Consider the following 19,139-nt stretch of genomic DNA (forward strand, 5'->3'; position numbering starts at 1 on the left):
TGCCTTTACTTTCATTCTGCAAATCATCTTCCCAGTGGTCTGCATTCTTCAGCTCTCCCGAGTGCATGCATTTCCTGAAAACCTTATCATTTCCTCATGGCCTGGCAAATACAGATTATCATATCAATAGGACGTTTGCTAGTATATAAGCAAACATATCAGCAATGGTATAAATGCATTTAACTATGGAACTCTTATTGATCTCCCAAGGCTGGAAGAATTACAAACTCTTCTCCTGCAAAAAAACGAGCTTACTTATCTTCCACAAGCTTTGGTCAACATGTCGAAGCTCACTTTACTGGCAGTGAGTGGCGATAAGTTGGTTAAGATGCCCACAGCTATATGTGAGTCAACCACAGGTTTAAAGTAAGTAATCAATAACAACTTCAAAAAATGTTCTTCCTTTTCTCTTTCCTGGATCTATTCCCCTAGATTCTACAATGGATGGAATCTAATCCTGCATTTTCTTCACATAATCTAACTCCCAACACACACACACACAATATTACGTCCAGGTTACAAGGTGTCACAAACAGGTAGCAGAAGAAGCATCTTGACAGATATGCTTGTAAAACAAGGGGTGATGGGATAAGGAAAACTCTTTTAGGTACCCAAGAAACTATGTTCATGGCTTGCTGTTGGGGAATAGGAGCAATGAAGGTCACACCCTGGCAACTGTAGTTTGCTAAACGTGCTGGGAATTGTAGCATAGTAAGGATGGGGAATGGGACGCAGGTGGCGCTGTGGGTTAAAGCCTCAGTGCCTAGGACTTGCCGATCGAAAGGTCGGCGGTTCGAATCCCTGCGGCGGGGTGCGCTCCCGCTGCTCGGTCCCAGCGCCTGCCAACCTAGCAGTTCGAAAGCACCTCCGGGTGCAAGTAGATAAATAGGGACCGCTTACCAGTGGGAAGGTAAACGGCGTTTCCGTGTGCGGCTCTGGCTCGCCAGATGCAGCTTTGTCACGCTGGCCACATGTCCCAGAAGTGTCTCCGGACAGCGCTGGCCCCTGGCCTCTTGAGTGAGATGGGCGCACAACCCCAGAGTCTGTCAAGACTGGCCTGTACGGGCAGGGGTACCTTTACCTTTACCTTTAAGGATGGGGAATATGGTGAGTACCGGCACCTATTTTTCTAGGAAAAAAGCACTGATCATAACCATATTTACAGATAAGATAAAGCCTCCTTTAGCCCAATTAATTCCATAACAATGCTGCCATGTTAAACAAATTCAGGACAACCAACACAAACAGTGTGTGGGTGCAACCAGTATTGTGTGATCTCCACAATTAGAACATATCTAACTTCTTGTGGTAAGCATAAGATTGTCAGGGTTGGTCATGTGCTATGCCATGCTGCCTGTGGCAGCCGTTTTGCATTATGCCACCCCAGCAGCTATTTTGTGATGAGTACCCTCAGTACACTCTCAAAATTCAAAATCTGCTCTCTCCTTCTAAAAGGTTGCTGACCCCTGGTTTAAGGCCTTTGCTCCCAGAACCAGTAATTCTGATCATGGTCTCATGGGGGCTAGTAGGGATCTGAATATTGAGCCATGGAAGTGTGCCAGGAGGAGCAGAGCTCACATATTGCGGGAATGTTAAGGATAGTAAAGGTAAGGTCCAGTCATGGCCGACTCTGGGGTTGCGGTGCTCATCTTGCTTTACTGGCCAAGGGAGCCGGCGTACAGCTTCCGGGTCATGTGGTCAGCATGGCGAACCAGAGCAGCACACGGAAACGCCGTTTACCTTCCCGCTGGAGGGGTACCTATTTATCTACTTGCACTTGGTGTGCTTTCGAACTGCTAGGTTGGCAGGAGCAGGGACCGAGCAACGGGAGCTCACCCCGTCATGGGGATTCGAACCGCTGACCTTCTGATTGGCAAGTCCTAGGCTCTGTGGTTTAACCCACAGTGCCACCCGCGTCCCATTAAGGACAGTAGGGAAGGATATATTGAATAAGTATCCTTCCTTCAGTCTAGTGAGTGATGTAGCAGAGCAGATCCCCCTCAATATACTAGGAAGCTAGTTTGCAGATTCATTTGAATCTCTTTAGTTAAGTGATCCAATTTGGCTTGCCCAGATGGATTATTCCTGGTGTCCTCTTTTATCCCTCTTAAAAGAATAAAGAGACAAGAGTCTTTCCTTAAAAGTAACAAGAAATTTACTCACATACAGTTCACAATTAGATCCCCGAAAGGCTTTCCTTAGTAGTTACATAACAGTCTGTCAGTTCATCTCACATGGAGAGTGAGCTCACGTGCTGCTGACTGAGAGCCAGCAGACAGCAAAATTATACTAAGAGAACAAAATAGCTGCAGGCGAGCAGCATGGCAGCAAGAGAGCAGCAAGCAAGAGAGGAGAGCAAGAGAGAGAAAATGGTTGCGTAACTCGACTTTTATGGAGTCAGCCAGGGCCATGCCCATCTCCCAGGTCACATGCAGGGGGAGGACGCTCTAGACCAATGGAACAGCAAGTTACACTGACTGGATGTCCCCCTGCCTGTGCCCACTCTAGGGAAATAAGGAATGTTGCACTTGACTGTTCCAATGGATTACATCCCACACATATGAATCTGGTGTTTTCCCCCTTCATAATTCTAGCTAACTCCCTTGAGTTAAAATATTTTTCATGGTTTCCCCTGCTTCAGATTGCTGTGCAAAATTGAACTGAGAGGGTGGAGTCAAAACTATTTTTATGCTCCTCAGGAGGTAGAAAATATGTCTTTCAATTCAATAATTAAGCATGTGCTCTCAGTCTTGCACGTGTCTGCCTCCACAAGGCTACTTCTGAATTAACGTTTATTCTAGCTAATTAGCATGAAAAGTGTGTGGCTTCTATGCCCACGAAAAGAGTAGCAAACTTTTGCCCATAGATAAATTGACTTTGCTCAGTAACCAAGTAGGAAGAACGGAAAATTTATAGGGCAATAAATCATTTGGCATATAGCAAGTTACAGTCTGCTCATGATAAGGAACATTATATAACCCTCTTCATGCTAATATTTCATTTTTTGCAGATTTATAAGCCTCAAGGATAACCCTCTTGAAACAACCTCATTTCAAGAGATTGACGAAATAACAGAAAGTGACCGTGATCGTGAGCTGTTTGAAAAAGAATTTATGAAAGCCTACATTACAGACCTCAGAGAAAGAGGTACAGACATATATCAGTGAGATTGCAGCCTAATTTCCTTTTCATTCCAGTGTATTGAGATGCTAATTTCAAACTGATTTCTTCATCACATTAGGGAGGAAAGTTAGTCAATTATACACTGCGATCCATGTGAGGTGCTTCATAGAGGATCTGGAATATGGCACAGAGTCAAAATCCTTGAGAATAGCCATTTAAAACAGAAAGCGAGTTTCTCAATCATCTTATGGAGGTGCACTTGAAATCTGCAAGAAGTGCATATAAAAAGGAGAAGGCTGGGAATTAAAGATTATCTTTTTCACCCTGTAAGGCTGCTTTCCTCTCACTTTTCCTTTGTCACTGTCATGTCATCTGGTACATAGCTGCGTACATCACCTTGAGAGGTGTGTGGAAGAAGAGAAGTCAATGAATAACAACAGTCCCTAAAGCAGCTCTGCCCCATTATTTAAAAACTCTTAAGGTAAAGGTAAAGGGACCCCTGACCAATAGGTCCAGTTGTGGACAACTCTGGGGTTGTGCCACTCATCTCGCTTTACTGGCCGAAAGAGCCGGCGTACAGCTTCCGGGTCATGTGGCCAGCATGACTAAGCCGCTTCTGGCAAACCAGAGCAGCGCACGGAAACGCCGTTTACCTTCCCGCCAGAGTGGTACCTATTTATCTACTTGAACTTTGACGTGCTTTTGAACTGCTAGGTTGGCAGGAGCAGGGACCGAGCTCACCCCATTGCGGGGATTCGAACCGCCGACCTTCTGATCGGCAAATCCTAGGCTCTGTGGTTTAACCCACAGCGCCACTCTTAGCCAACCATATAACCATTCTTATCTGAACTTAAGAAAATCCTGCTGGATCAGACCACTGGCCCACATCCTGTTCTTACCCAGATGCCTTCTGGGAAATTGGCAAGCAAGACCTGAGCACAGGACCTGAGTACGGTTCCAGAAACTGGCATTTAGAAATCTGGTTACCAGATTTTTTTCAATGAATCCGGGGACTTTTTTTTTTTTTTTTGGAAGCTGAGTAGCAACAGGGAATCAGTAGTGGGGATGGTGAGGCAAAAGACCCTGGGCCCAAGCACACATGCATATTGTATAAAGCTGCAAATCCCTTCTTTCACACCCTGTGAAACATAAATGCGCAGAGTTTTTAAAAAACTGGGCAATGGCGCACTGCGTGCCTGTGACTCCCAAGCCTCCCCCAATCTCCTGTCCCCTTCCCCCTTTGTTTTGACTGATTGGGGGAGGCTTGGGAGTCTTGGGTGGCTGGCCGTTGCCCAGTTTTTAAAAAACTGCGCGTTTATGTTTCACAGGGTGCGAAAGAAGGGCTTTGCACCTTGCCTGGCAGAGAAACCGTGTGCCTTGCACCCCTCCTGGGCAACGGTGGCCTGCCTGCAACTCCCGAGCCTCCCCCGATCCATCAAAACAAAGGGGCAAGGGGGCAGGAAATCTGTACTGGCAGATGTCCCTGGTTCCCCCTCTGCAGTGGTGGTGGCAGCAAGCAGTGAGCAGCACCTGAAGCCAGCCAGAGCCAACTGTGCTACCAGGCTGGCTCCGGGCTGCTGAGGCTGCCGCTGCCACATTTCCTGGGGACAGATTTGCAAATCTGGGGGCATTCCATGGATAGAATTTCTCTGGGGGCAGATTTGCAAATCCAGGGACTGTCCCCAGGAACCGGGGATGTCTGGGAACCCAAATTTAGAAGCATCTCTGCCTCCAACCATAGAGGCAGAGAATAGTCATCGTGGCTAGTACCCTCTGATATCCTTGCCTTCCACGAATTTGTCCAATCCTCTTTTAAAGCGATCCAAGTTTAAGCATGTGCCAACAACTACAAAATTATAGATCATTAAACTCATCTGCCCCTGGCTCCACAAAGCCCCAATTATTTCCAAGAAAGCCAATTTCGTGCTAAACCACGTATAGAGCCTTGGCTCAAACATATTCATCTTGCCAGTAGAATTATTTCTCATATTATGCCTGGAGCCAAAGAGTTTCTACTCAAGCAGTGGTACTTCTGAAGCTGCTTTCCCTAGCCCAGCACATGAAAAATGATTTTATTGATACAGTGGTACCTTGGTAGTCGAGCAGCTTGGATCCCGAACAACTCGGCTCCTGAATGCCCCGGTTTGCGAACATTTTTCAGAAGCCCAACGTCCAACGTGGCTTCCATGGCTTCCGATTGAGTGCAGGAAGCTCCTGCAGCCAATCAGAAGCCACTCCTTGGTTTTTGAATGTTTTCGGGAGTCAAACGGACTCCCGGAATGGATTAGGTTTGAGAACCAAGGTACCACTGTGCTGCCATAATGAGCCAGCCCTCAGGTTTACTTATATTCAGGAATGCTGCCTGTCAGAGTGACCTTGGGCCTGCTGGATCTGCCCCTCACTTTCTGAAGAGTCCTCTGGATTAGGCTCCTTAGCTACGCCATCCTGGAACCTTATGGTTTCAATGGGAAGGGGAAATTTAAAAACTACCAATGAGAAAACAAATGGTGAAAAATGATCCCATCTCCTACTTTGGCCAGCTGTCAGAGCTTAGGATGTAATGGAATGTGAACTCTCCCTCCGATTTAGGCTTCCTCCAACAAAGCCCACTGAATATTTGACCAAAACTAGCCCTCTTTTTTGGTGCTGTGGGTTAAACCACAGAGCCTAGAACTTGCTGATCAGAAGGTCACCAGTTCGAATCCCCGCGACAGGGTGAGCTCCCGTTGTTCAGTCCCTGCTCCTGTCAACCTAGCAGTTCGAAAGCACATCAAAGTGCAAGTAGATAAATAGGTACCGCTCCAGCGGGAAGGTAAACAGTGTTTCCGTGCGCTGCTCTGGTTCGCCAGAAGTGGCTTAGTCATGCTGGACACATGGCCCGGAAGCTGTCTGCGGACAAACGCCGGCTCCCTCGGCCAGTAAAGCGGAATGAGCGCCGCAACCCCAGAATCGGTCACAACTGGACCTAATGGTCAGGGTTCCCTTTACCTTTACCTAGCCCTCTTTTTCTTCCATTCCATATAAACAAAATTCACAAGCCATGCATTTCAAACTAAGACTGTGAATAGATGGCAACTTTTCACCCCAAGTGCTGTTCTTAGTATCATTTGTGAAAACACCCCAAGCTGGATCAGTTTGCAAGAATCCAGTTGGGAGACATCCCTGTAATTCACAGAAGGTAGGTATTCAGTAATGATCATGTTGGAGGCATCACACTTATTGAACTTAATGGATTTATAGACAGATAACTCTGTGCTTGCTTATCTGTTTTGGAAGTTCCGTGTGGACTCAAACTGCTGGATATTGGTTTTTATTGTCAAGTGGCCAAACACTGCCATAATCTTTGCCATTTTTTAGGGCAAGCAGCCCATTCATGCTTCTTGAAAATAAATAATTACTCCAACTGGGAGCCATTGAGGGATTGGGTTAACAGCTGGATTGCAGGAAGACAGTCTGAGGCAGAAGCTTTAGGGGGAAAGATTAGGAAGGTTGTGTATATAATTGTGTTAGGTCAGGAGTAACTATACATGGCACTCTAACAGACTTTATGACTTGTCCAAGCACATAAAAACAGAGGCCTACGAGAGTCTGACTTGAGACGAGTCATGAGGTTTCTTAGAGTGTCATGTACAGTTACTGCCTTAAACAGTACATTGTCGGTTAATAATGAAATATTAGGAGAACAAGCAAGACCTTGATTTTTTGGGGGGAATTAGACTATGTAGAAACTGAAACCTCATATATGCAGGTGAGACTAGTTCCTGACCCAGAGACAACATCAGTTGCTTTAACACAGGACACTTGTGGCCTTCCAGATGTTGATGGACAACAAAAAGCCACGTGGTGAAGGGTTAGATCAGGCTTCCTCAACCTCGGCCCTCCAGATGTTTTTGGCCTACAACTCCCATGATCCCTAGCTAGCAGGACCAGTGGTCAGGGATGATGTGAATTGTAGTCTCAAAATATCTAGAGGGCCGAGGTTGAGGAAGCCTGGGTTAGAGTGTTGGACTAGGACCTGGGACATGAGGGTTCAAATCCCCACTTGACCATCATGAAGTTCATTGGGTGACTTTCGGCCAGTCACTGCCTCTCAGCCTAACCTACCTCACAGTGTTGTTGTGGGGATTAAATGTGGGGAAGAGAGAACTATGGACACCATCTTGATAAAACGGTGGGATATAAATGTAATAAATTAGAATTATAATATAACTGCCGTCATCCCTGACCATTGGCCATGCTGACTGGGGCTGATGGGAGTAGAAGTCCAACCACATCTGGAGGACCACCATCTCTGTTCAGCTCCTGGATGGTGAGGCATTGTTCAAAAGAGTGTTTCCCCTGATGCTATCATGGTCCAGCCTCCTCCTCTGTCAGCAGAACATGATTCTTGGTTGCTGCAGCTCAGGGGATGGGGAGGCTAAGAGAATGGCCTCTGCTTTACCATGGAAAGAGTCACTGTTCCTGAATTATGTCTTATTGCCTTGGAACTATTCAAGCGACAAGCTTTGTCTCTACTTCAAGGACAAACAAGTCAAGGAGATCACAATAGACACATGACAGACATAGGGATGGGAAGCATTGATTAGGCCACCAGAATGGGCCCAATGAGTTGGGAAAGCCACTTCCTTCGAGTGAGTAGAGCTTTGGTGTAAAGCAAGGATGGGAAACCTACAATCCAGAAGAAGCCACTGGCTCCTGGCTCTCACCAGCCCCTGTCAACAAGGCCAACATGAGGGGTTGGCAAGGTTTACCTCGCCTGGGCCAGTTCACTCCAGTGGAGATCCCTCTGTGAGCTGCATTGAGCGTGACCACGATTTCCGGCATCTGCGCCAGGGACGCGGACTTATAAAAAATATTGGGGGGGCCCGGGAAAGCTCATGAATAATAAATAAGCTCATGAATATGCAAATAAAGTGGCGCCGCCTCCTCGTGAGCGAATAGGGGAGAGCGTGCTGCGCCTATTAATCAGCTCCAAAGGAAATTGGGTGGAGCTTTTGCTCGGGAGGGAGGGCAGGAGGCATGCAGCCCGCCCCTCCCTGTGCATTTTGGGCTGGGGGAGGGGCGGCGATGGCGCTCTGCTGGAGGGGCGCCGGAGATTATTGGGGGGGCGGAGCCCCCCCAAACGAATTTTTGAGGGGGCTCGGGCCCCCTCAAGCCCCATGGAGTCGGCGCCTATGATCTGCGCAGACGTGGTTTGACATGATTTCTGGCACCTGCATCTGCGCAGACACAATTTCTGGCACTGCGGAAGTGAGTCTTCACGCTGCGCAGGTTTAGCGCAGTGCGCGGGGACTTGCCGAGTGGGCGGCTTGGCTTGGTTTGGGGGCAGCTTGTGGGCCCATGGGCCTTAGGTTGCCTACCCCTGGCCAACATTATAGGCTGATTGGAGTTGGAATCCAACAAACTTTGGGGAGCTACAGGTCCCCCACTCCTGGTTTTAAGCTTTTTTCATGATCTTTCCTCCCCTAACTTCTTGTAACTTAAGATCATTTTTTCTTTTCTCTCTGAATAGCATGATCAGTTGTTTTCTTTCAGAATTTTTTTAAAATATGGATACTACATCTTTCCCACATCCTTAAACATATTATTTTCTCATATGGGATGTCTTCTAGGGCCTTTATAACCCTCCCCAATTTTATTATTATACTTATATATATCTGAAATGGCAGACCTCAGAACTGAACCTAGGGATCAGATAGATTGTAGAGAACTGTGCAGAGCACCTTGATTACTTCTTTTTGTGTGTCTGACATCTTGTGTGGAGCTTATCATGTGTATTTATTCATTTCATAAAATTTATATACCATTTGATTGTAGTGATTTACAACACTTCAAAGTGGAGACGGTATATCCATGTGTAGAGAACACTCCTTGCAACAAAAGTTATTAATTTAAAACGTTTGGAGGATTTGGGTGGAGAGTGTAATTGTTTCAAGACCTGCCTAACCAAGTAAGCTACGAGCATTCAGAGATTGACAACTGACATAGTATACTTCTATTTTTCTCTTTGCAGAGACTGTTCCTTGCTACACTACAAAAGTATCACTTAGTGTCCAAATATGAGATCTGGGATTCATACATCATCAGACCCAAAGGTTTAATTTTGCCATAACAAATGGGAAAAAACATCTTTAGTGTTACTGTAAGTGCCAATATAAGCTCTGAAGAAGAAGAAGAAGAAGAAGAAGAAGAAGAAGAAGAAGAAGAAGAAGAAGAAGAAGAAGAAGAAGAAGAAGAAGAAGAAGAAGAAGAAGAAGAAGATTAGTGTATATGGGATTTTTGTTGCATTAGCTTCAAATGACCAGGCTACAATGTGATAGTTGTAATCACCATGTGACTCTGTCTACCATTACAAAATGTTTCTTATGTGAAAATAGTCGATTCTTTAAAATGTGTGAGACACTGTAATTTTTTTAGACCAAAAACAGGCATCTGAATTAAGATCTTCCCTTCTGTACTGACCATTTCTGTGTATGTGTCCGGTCTACTGCAGCACTGTAAGAATCAATGCCTAATTAAAGCTGTTTTCCAAGCAGAGGGTTTGCTGCAAATGCCAGGTGTCCAGGACTAGTGTATCTGACACTTACAGCTCACAAGAGGACTATACCAATCCCCCAGCTGGGTGGGATCAGCACACCATCACTATCAAATCAGTGACTGTGATGCTCAGTTGATACCATTTCCTAGAAGTACCTTCTCCCACTTCCTATTTAGTGGGACAGTCACCAGGGAAAGCTTCTGTCTGAACAGAGCCTTGGCTAATGGCAATTTCCCTGTAATTGTATCCTCAGAGAAAAGGTGATTGCTTGCAGTTAACGTGTTTACTCTGCTGTTCAGAACTGTCTTTTCCCCATGCTGCTTTACAGCTGAAATTACTGTCAGAAATATAGAGACTGCAGTGCAGAATTCTGCACGGATATGCCAGATGTGTGCACAGTTCTGGGGTGTCGTCCCCCCCCCCCGAGTCTTCTCACAGCAGCTTCAAACCTTTCTGAATGCAGGAGGGTTTAAGAAAGCAATTTGCAGTTGAGCATGGCTCTGGCAAAAGTAAATTAGAACAGAGTAAACAAAGAAACAGGGCCTTTTTGCTGTGATTGTTGGAGCAAGAGTTTGTCTCATCCAGTGCTGCTTCCTAAACATCCCTGGGTTGCTTGGGATATAGAGCACAATCGGGAACTGCCATTTGGGAATGCGTTTGATTGTATTTTCAAAATCTTCATTAAGAGCAATAGCTAAGTATGCCAACTGAGTAGAAAAAAATAGCCTGGCCTGTTCTTGTGTATTTCACAGCAACTTGATATGCAGAATTCAGCTGGTAATGATTTTTTTCTTGCTGCAAACAGCTTCAGCACTTCCCAATAACAGGTGTATATTAAGCTACTGCTGAAGACATAGTTATAGCTGCCAGTTGAGAAGTTGGCAACCCGAATTATGACACAGCGGCAGTTCTTCTGACAAGTAGCTTATTACAATTTGAGAGATTTGTTAGAACCATAAGAGAAAAAAGAGCTCAGGAAACACGTTCCAGCTTTTAAAAAGCTAGAGTAATGTTTTAAAACTAGGCACTTTTCATTAGTATTGTTAATTCTGAAATGGCAGTATTTTTCTGTTATAAAAATATTTTTATTTTGTTTCAGTGTCACAGCCGTAAGTTCACTTTCTCTTATGACGGTTTAGTTGTTTTGTAGTCTGTCGTAACTTTTTTTGTATGTGTACAGTAGACTTTCAAAATGATTTTGTTTTGCATAGTTATTTTTTTCATTCGTTCAATAAACCATACTGATAACCTGCGCAGCTGTGAAGTTCTTTCATTTGTATGACACTCAGCAGATGTAGGCAGGTAAAAGGTTGAACAGACAGCTTATACTACCACATAAACATAGCAAATACCCATGTCATGTACAATGAAGGCTGCAATGCTATACACACAGGCCTGGTGTTGTGGATCAAAGGCCCGACCCCCGCTATGTGAAATAAACACACAAGGACACGTGATATAAGGTTAATGGGCAAGAAAAGGCCACAACTTTATTGATTACAGCAGTGAAAAGGTATTGGCTTAGGCATTGGATGACTATAGGAGGTGGGTTTATTCAACAGTAGGTGGAGCCTGTTGATGCTAATCCAACTATAGGCTCACCCCTGATGTCACCGAGGGTCGTGCCATGGCCTCCCGCCAAGCAGGCATCGGACAGAATACACGACCGCCAGATTCCTTTAACGGAATAACCCACGGTAGATAGCATAGGCGATGCCACACCTAGCCCTTGACACACATGAATGCAATGCCTAACCTACCCACCAATACCACAAAAGTTGTGACGATTGCCACGAGGTAGGCGAAAAAACCAAAAAGCCTAATGCCAAATGGAAAAAATTCCTACCAGGCCCCCCAGACAACCGGGGCGACCAACCTAAGGTCCATAGCAAGGCCAAAAAACCTAGACCCTGAGCTAAATGGGAGTGGAGGGTGGGTGACTCGCTGTGGGACGACGACGACTGAGGAGGAGGTGGAGCTGGAGCCGCAGCATTAAGCTGCTAAACACGCCCCCCAGAGACACCTGGTTGGCTGCCTCCGGTGGGCGTGGGCGCCAGCCAGGTGAGGAGGGGCGGGGGCTATGGCCCCTGGCCAGGAGGTGGAGCTTGGGCTCCCGCCCACAACCACTCCCCTCTCTTCCAGGGAGGAGAGTCTTTGCCCCATCATCCTCAAGCAGCAATATCCCCCTATGGGATTCTGATGCCTCCCCTCAGAACATTGCACTGAGCTATAAGTAAATATCATTTTAAATTCATACAATTTCCAGAGTCAAGCTATGCAGGACAACCCAGAGCACTGTGGGGGATTTTAAATGGTGGCTCATCATACCATCCAGCCATGGCCAATAGAAAAATCCAGAACATGGAGGGGGTTTTTTTGGCAAGGACCCCTTCAACTCTGGAGCCAGCTGGCCAAGCTATGGCCATTAAGAAACAATAGAGGGCCATTGAGAGCCATTGGCAATGCATGAGAACTTGCCCCGAGGTGTGAACAGAGACAGGGGATTTGGAAGGTTGCCAGGGCAACTGAGGGTGAGGTGACAGGAAAAGAGAGCCTTGAGCAAGGTGTTCTGTGAAGGAGGAGAAGGAAGGAAAACTGGGATCCATCTTGGGCAGACTGGCGGGGAGAGATGCCTTGGACTCCATGGCTGCACTGCTGTGGGAGACAATTGAAATTGAAATACTTTATTGTCACTTGTACAAGTTGTATACAGTGAGATTACACGAGCACCCCCCACTCAGCTCTCTTAGTCTTAATTCCCCTCACACCCACCAAACCCGAAAGTTAGTTGCCCTATTGTTATCTTTTCATTCAGCAGCCTAACAGCCCACAGATAGAAGCTGTTCTTTACCCTGTTGGTGCAACTAATCATGCTTCTGTATCTTCTGCCTGATATAGAAAGTGCCGGCCAGGGTGTGAATCATCCCTGAGAATTTTCCTCACTCTCCTGAGGCAACATTCTTCCACTATTTCATCCAGCAGATTCACAGGACAGCCCATAACATATTGTGCTGTGTTCCCCACCCTCTGTAGGCACTTCCTAACAGATGATGTCAAACCAGCGTACCACACCGTGATGCAGTATGAAAGGACACTTTCTATTGTTGACCGGTAGAAGGAGATCATCAAATGTTGATTGACATTGTTCTTCTGCAATACTCTGAGGAGATGGAGCCTCTGTTGGGCTTTCTTTCTTTCTTTTTTTAAAAAATGATATTTATTAAGCATTTGAAAGTTACAGAAAGAAAAAAAAAGAATTAGACATAACAATACAATACAATACAAAAACACTACATATATATAACAAACCAAAACAAAAACAGTTAAAAACACATTCGATACTTTCAATATTATTATCTTTCATTAACTTGTTTCAGGACCTCCCTTTGTTGTATTCCACTTCAATTAATTGTTTCAGCAAATCCTTTCCATCTTCATTAATTCTCTGTCCTATAATTTATCTTAACACATTCTAACCTTATTTTTCCCTTTAATCCCTTTACATTTTATTGTACTTAATTCTTTATAGCATTTCTGCTAAAGCCATGTAACTTCATTCCAACATCTTTCTAACATTCATTAATTTTACAGTGTTTCTGTAAATAGTCTTTAAATTTTGGGCTTTCTTAACCACCTGGGTTGTATTTATTTTCCAAGTAAGGTCTTCACTGAGATAAACTCCTAGGAATTTAAAGGAAGAGACTCTCTCCACACAGCCCTCCCTGATGTACAGCGGGGCTAGTTCTCTCTTCCTCCGAAAGTTCAACACTATCTCCTTTGTCTTGAAATTTCAAGCCCCTCTTGAAATGGTGGTGACTGAAATTAGTGGTACTTAAAAGAGCTTAATTTTGCCTGGATTGTGCCTTCAGGATTTGCAAGCAAGCAAGAATGTAGTCACCAATAAATCAGCATTCTTGAGGGGTAAATAACAAAGTTAGTAAGTCTTGGTTAGTCACATACCAAGAATGCTGAAAAAGAAAATACAATTATCTTTCCTTTCCTCTTGACCAGTGACATTTAAACGCCATCTGGAACTTGAGAACTTTTCACTTCAGGAAAAAAGAAAAGCGTCCATTTATCATATGTGCTGACAGCATTTCATATAACGTGATTTGCTATGAACAGCCCTCTGGTACAGGTTGCATGCACCAAGAGGCCACGAAAAGATGAAATCAGTTTCAGTTGCAAGAATTTAATTGTTAATACAAGGCACCCAACAGGAATTAGAGTACGGTGAGGGAATCAGTTTACTTCCAGCACCTGAAACAGTAGAACATTGACTGGCATATGTTCCATAAACTCCAGCTGTTTTTTTCTTCCAGCTTCATTTATATATTTATACTTATTGAATTTATATCCCAACATTCAGGATTCCTGGGGGCCAATGGGTTGTTCACACACACACACACACACACACACACACACACACACACAAGCAATCACCCTTAATTAAAACCTTTCCACAACTTAATCGTATTAAACAGAGGTAGGCAATGCAGTGCGTTCCAGACGTGGACTACAACTTGATCAGTCCCAGTGGTGCAAGGAGAAAGATTGTATTGGAGCTGAGAGGCAGAAGTGATTCATGCGGGACATGGAGGAAATGGGTGGATTGGAAGAAGAGGTGCAGAGAGTTGCACTGCTGGGATGAGCAAAAGATCTAAGCCCCGTTCAGGCCTTCTGCTTGCACCTAAAACCTCCACACAGTCAGGGACTATGTTGTCCAAGTCACTATCCCATATCTGGTGAAGCAATATAGCCATGGGAATTGCTTTGGATGGCAGAATCCGAGACCAGGGAGAAGAATCGGTAGAAGAAGATTGGAAGAAATTTAAAGACTATCTACAGAAACACTGTAAAATTAAGGAATGTTAGAAGGATGCTGGAATGAAGTTATGTGGTTTTAGCAGGAATGTTACAAAGGGGTATGTAAAAATGGATTGTTAACAGGTGAAAATGTAAAGTTACAATATATTAAGATAAAATATTAAGATAAAAGCAAAAATGATAAGGACTTGCTGAAACAACTATTGAACTAGAATACAAAAAAGGGGAGGTGTGAGGAGGTCAGGGAACAAGCAAATGAAAGACAAGACATGGAAAGACTGATTTGTTTTTAATTGTTTTTATTTTTCTGTATTTTGTATTTTTTGTTTCTTTTTTTCTTCTTTTCATTTTTGTAACTTTTTTGAAACTTTAATAAATATATATATATTTTTTTAAAAGGAAATTGCTTTGGAAATTAAGGGCAGTTTTGTGTTATGGCAAAAGGGTATTCACCAGGCATTCAAAGAAAAAAAAAAGTTATTGGACTGGTAGTGATTACGGTGCCTTCCATATGATTTAGGACAGGGGTGCCCAAACTTTTTCCAAAGAGGGCCAGATTTGATGAAGTGAACATGCATGAGGGCCGACCAAAGTTGTTGAGCTTCTTTTAGGATTGAAGTTGCGATCTTTTTAAAGGGTTTTGCCCCAGGACATATACTGCCATGGGGGCCGGATTAAATTGACTCCCCAAAATGGACTTTGGACATGCCTGATTTAGGACTACAACTCTCATCCCTGGTCAAGGGACATTCTGCCTGGGGCTGAAGGGAATTGTGGTCCACCAGCATTTTGTACAGGGGTAGGCAACCTAATGCAGCCCAATCGCCTAACCCTAACCCTATGGATGGTCTGGGAATCAGCATGTTTTTACATGAGTAGAATGTGTCCTTTTATTTAAAATGCATCTCTGGGTTATTTGTGGGTCATAGGAATTCATTCATTTCCCCCCTTCAAAATATAGTCCGGTCCCCCACATGGTCTGAGGGACAGTGGCTGAAAAAGGTTGCTGGCCCCTGATCTTGTGTGTACTACTCTGGCTACCCCTGTCCAAGCTGCTAACTCCATTCATTATCCCTTTAGAATACAGAGCTCATTATCTTAGTAAGTGAAGTTCATTATCTATTGCTCTCCTCTTGCCTTGGGTTTTACATTGAGCTTGTTTCGCTGGGTAAGATTAAGTGCTCATTGAAGCTTTTTTTTTTTTGGCTGACCTGGCTACTCAGAGGTCACATTAGATCTAGACTGTGCTGCGCCTGGATGTATAAAAGCCTTCCTATTATTTAGTGCTGGCTTTATTTCTTACATTTTATGGATTATCCTGAGACATTTAAAAATGGGTACATGGGTCGGACAGATCATTTATAATTTAATTGCTGTAGTTACAGCTGACTACGCTTGGAGGAAGTAACAATCTTTATCATGCTTTGTTTAGAAAGAAAATCTGTATAATTGAGTTCTGGAACTACCTTTTGGCTTCCTTGTTTTTGGTGTCTGTAGTAATTAATTTCTCTCTTGAAGCACTAATTGCCTTGGGGCAATTATCATACATCTATGTTCCTTACACTCCTTGGCGTACTGTTATTGTCGAAGAATGTTAATACATTTCTGCTTCTATTCTGACAGGACCTTGTTGTGCGAGTTACAGATGATGCAGACCCATTATTCTTGCATTCTCTTGCAGTTTCCAGTCAGATGAAAGTCATGTCAGGCTCTTTCCTTTGTGTTCCAATAAATAAATAAATAAGCCCCTTGGCAATTCTAACCTGGGTCCCCCCCTAGATGACCTATTTATCAAGCATTCCTTCTGATTTGCTGGCACAAAGCTTACATGTCAGTAAGATGATATCTGGCCTTTATTTAGGATTCATTCTGATTTGCGGGTGGCGCTGTTGTCTAAACCACAGAGCCTCTTGCGCTTGCCGATCAGAAGGTCGGCAGTTCGAATCCCCGCGACGGGGTGAGCTCCCGTTGCTTGGTCCCTGCTCCTGCCCACCTAGCAGTTCGAAAGCACGTCAAAGTGCAAGTAGATAAATAGGTACTGCTCTGGTGGGAAGGTAAACGGTGTTTCTGTGCGCTGCTCTGGTTCGCCAGAAGCGGCTTAGTCATGCTGGCCACATGACCTGGAAGCTGTCTGCGGATAAACGCTGTCTCCTCAGCCTATAAAGCGAGATGAGCGCTGCAACCCCAGAGTCGTCCGCAACTGGACCTAACGGTCAGGGGTCTCTTTTCCTTTACCTGATTTGCTTATGGGGTGGTTGACATTGACAATAAGCATTCTCCCTGCATCAGTTCTGATTTGCTTGTGGGGTGCTTGCCTGTCTTCCCATTAATAACTTGTGCCTCCCACACTTTTGAGAGCATTTTCCCAACAGTTTCCGAACTGCAAAAAGTCTCTTTGTTGTGCTAGGGCAACAGAGCCCTTTATAGGTAAACAGAGCCCTTTAATCCACTTTAAATGCTCGAGCCTCAAGTTCTGGTATGTACAGTCTAACAATCTAGAGGTGCCCCTGGAAGCATTCTTTCAAAGTAGAGTAACACTGTAATCCAGGCACATCTACCCAAAGGTAAGTCCCAGTGAATTTCCACTAAGTATGCAAAGATAAAGGGACGTGGGTGGCGCTGTGGGTTAAATCACAGAGTCTAGGACTTGCCGATCAGAAGGTCGGTGGTTCGAATCCCCACGACGGGGTGAGCTCCCGTTGCTCAATCCCTGCTCCTGCCAACCTAGCAGTTCAAAAGCACATCAAAGTGCAAGTAGATAAATAGGTACTGCTCCAGCGGGAAGGTAAATGGCGCTTTCGTGTGCTGCTCTGGTTCGGCAGAAGCAGCTTAGTCATGCTGGCCACATGACCCGGAAGCTGTATGCCGGCTCCCTCGGCCAATAAAGAGAGATGTAACCCCAGAGTCTGTCACAACTGGACCTAATGGTCAGGGGTCCCTTTATGTTTAACTATGCAAAGATAACCAACATGGTACCCTCAAGATGTTGTGGACTATGAACCCCATTCTTGTTGGCAGTTGCCTCACCCCCAGAGGAATTGCTTGCTTGCAAGTGTGAACCAGTAAGTGTAGCACATCCTGCAACATTAAACAGTTCAGAACCCCCAAAGATCTTGGAAGTTCCTGTAGCTGAGACCATTAACTTCCTTGCTTACAATCTTGGCTGCTCCCATGCTGGAATGACTTCCAGACGTGAAAACAACACCATTGATATTCTGCATGAATCCACTCCAGGGATGCAATCCATCAAGCATTTCTATTGTACAGCTTCCTTTCATCTCTGTGGGCTATTCACAAGGGTCACATTCAAAAAGTTGTGTCCTGCCACAGCAATGTTCCTGCATTATACTTTTCTTTTGATGTCTGAAGAGCCAGCAAGGATCACTTGCAGAATTTTTAGCTTGAAAATCTAGGTTAATAATTTTTTAAAAATAATTTTTAGCTTCCCCCCTTGAAATCTGTTTACTTTTGTTTTAACCTTTACATCTGAAACCCACTGACTATTTAGAGAAGCATCTCTTAGAAAAAAAAAAGAAAACAAGTCACTGGCAATGTCTTTTTAAAATCATTTCTGCAGAGATAAGATTGGGAAGTACCAATAAAATTTCAAACAAGTCAGTTATTGAGTTTCAAGCACATTTATTTAATAATAATAATAATAATAATAATAATATATTTTTATTTATACCCCACCCTTCCCGGTTTAAAAACAGGGTGGCTAACAGTAAATATAAAACATAGATTAAAATGCGACTTAAAAACAGCACAAAACAGCATAAAATACAACATCAGCATCATTATCAATATCAATAAAATTCAAAAATTCAGGTGTCTTTTTTTGGTGGCGGAAACCCCAGTCAGTAGACATCAAATGATCACCAGGGCTAACTGGCCAAGCTAGGGCTACTAGGGCCAGCAAGGAGACCAAGGAAGAATTTACCGGTAAATGTGGGGTCCCAGAAAGGGTTTCTTCATAGAAGAGGAACGGGGAAAGGGAATAGAGGATCAGGCTAATTCAAATTGAAGGCCAGGTGGAATAGCTCTGTCTTACAGGCCTTGTGGAAGGAGATCAAGTCCTGCAGGGCCCTGGTCTCATGGGACAGAGCATTCCACCAGGTTGGAGCCATCACTGAACAAGCCCTGGCCCTGGTGGAGGATAGTCTGGCTTCCTTAGGGCCTGGGACCTTTTAGCTATTATTATTCATGGACCTTAGGGTCCTCTGTGGGATATACCGGGAGAAGCGGTCCCTTAAGTACAAGGGTCCTAGGCCACATAGGGCTTTAAAGGTCAAAACCAGCACCTTAAACCTGACCCGATACTTCACCGGGAGCCAGTGCAGCTGGAAAAGCACTGGGTGGATATGCTCCCATGGCAAGGAGCCCGTGAGGAGCCTCGCTGCAGCATTCTGTACCCGCTGGAGTTTCTGGGATGGTTTCAAGGGCAGCCCTGAGTAGAGCAAGTTACAGTAGTCAAGCCTGGAGGTGACCGTCTCATGGATCACTGTGGCCAGGTCAGGGCGGGAAAGGGAAGGGACCAACTGCTTGATATGGCGAAGATGGAAAAATGTTGCCATACTCTTAAATGGCCAGTCAGATGTTCCAGTTTTGGACCAAAATTGATGCAATTTGGACACCTAGGGCTTGATTTGGA

At 44.6% G+C, this 19,139-nt stretch overlaps 1 protein-coding gene across 1 annotated transcript in view; it reads left to right on the plus strand.

Moving 5' to 3' along the window:
• Positions 1-9,317, plus strand: part of LRRC2 (leucine rich repeat containing 2) — a 77,295-nt gene extending 67,978 nt beyond the window's left edge. Inside the window, exons 7-9 of the mRNA XM_081930731.1 lie at positions 211-366; positions 3,011-3,147; positions 9,137-9,317. Coding sequence (XP_081786857.1) covers positions 211-366; positions 3,011-3,147; positions 9,137-9,186 — 343 coding nt within the window. The 3' untranslated portion in view covers positions 9,187-9,317. The remainder of the gene's footprint in view (positions 1-210; positions 367-3,010; positions 3,148-9,136) is intronic.
• The last annotated feature ends 9,822 nt before the right edge of the window (positions 9,318-19,139 follow it).

This window comes from Podarcis melisellensis (genome assembly GCF_964234715.1).
Source record: "Podarcis melisellensis genome assembly, chromosome: 11".
NCBI lineage: Eukaryota > Metazoa > Chordata > Lepidosauria > Squamata > Lacertidae > Podarcis > Podarcis melisellensis.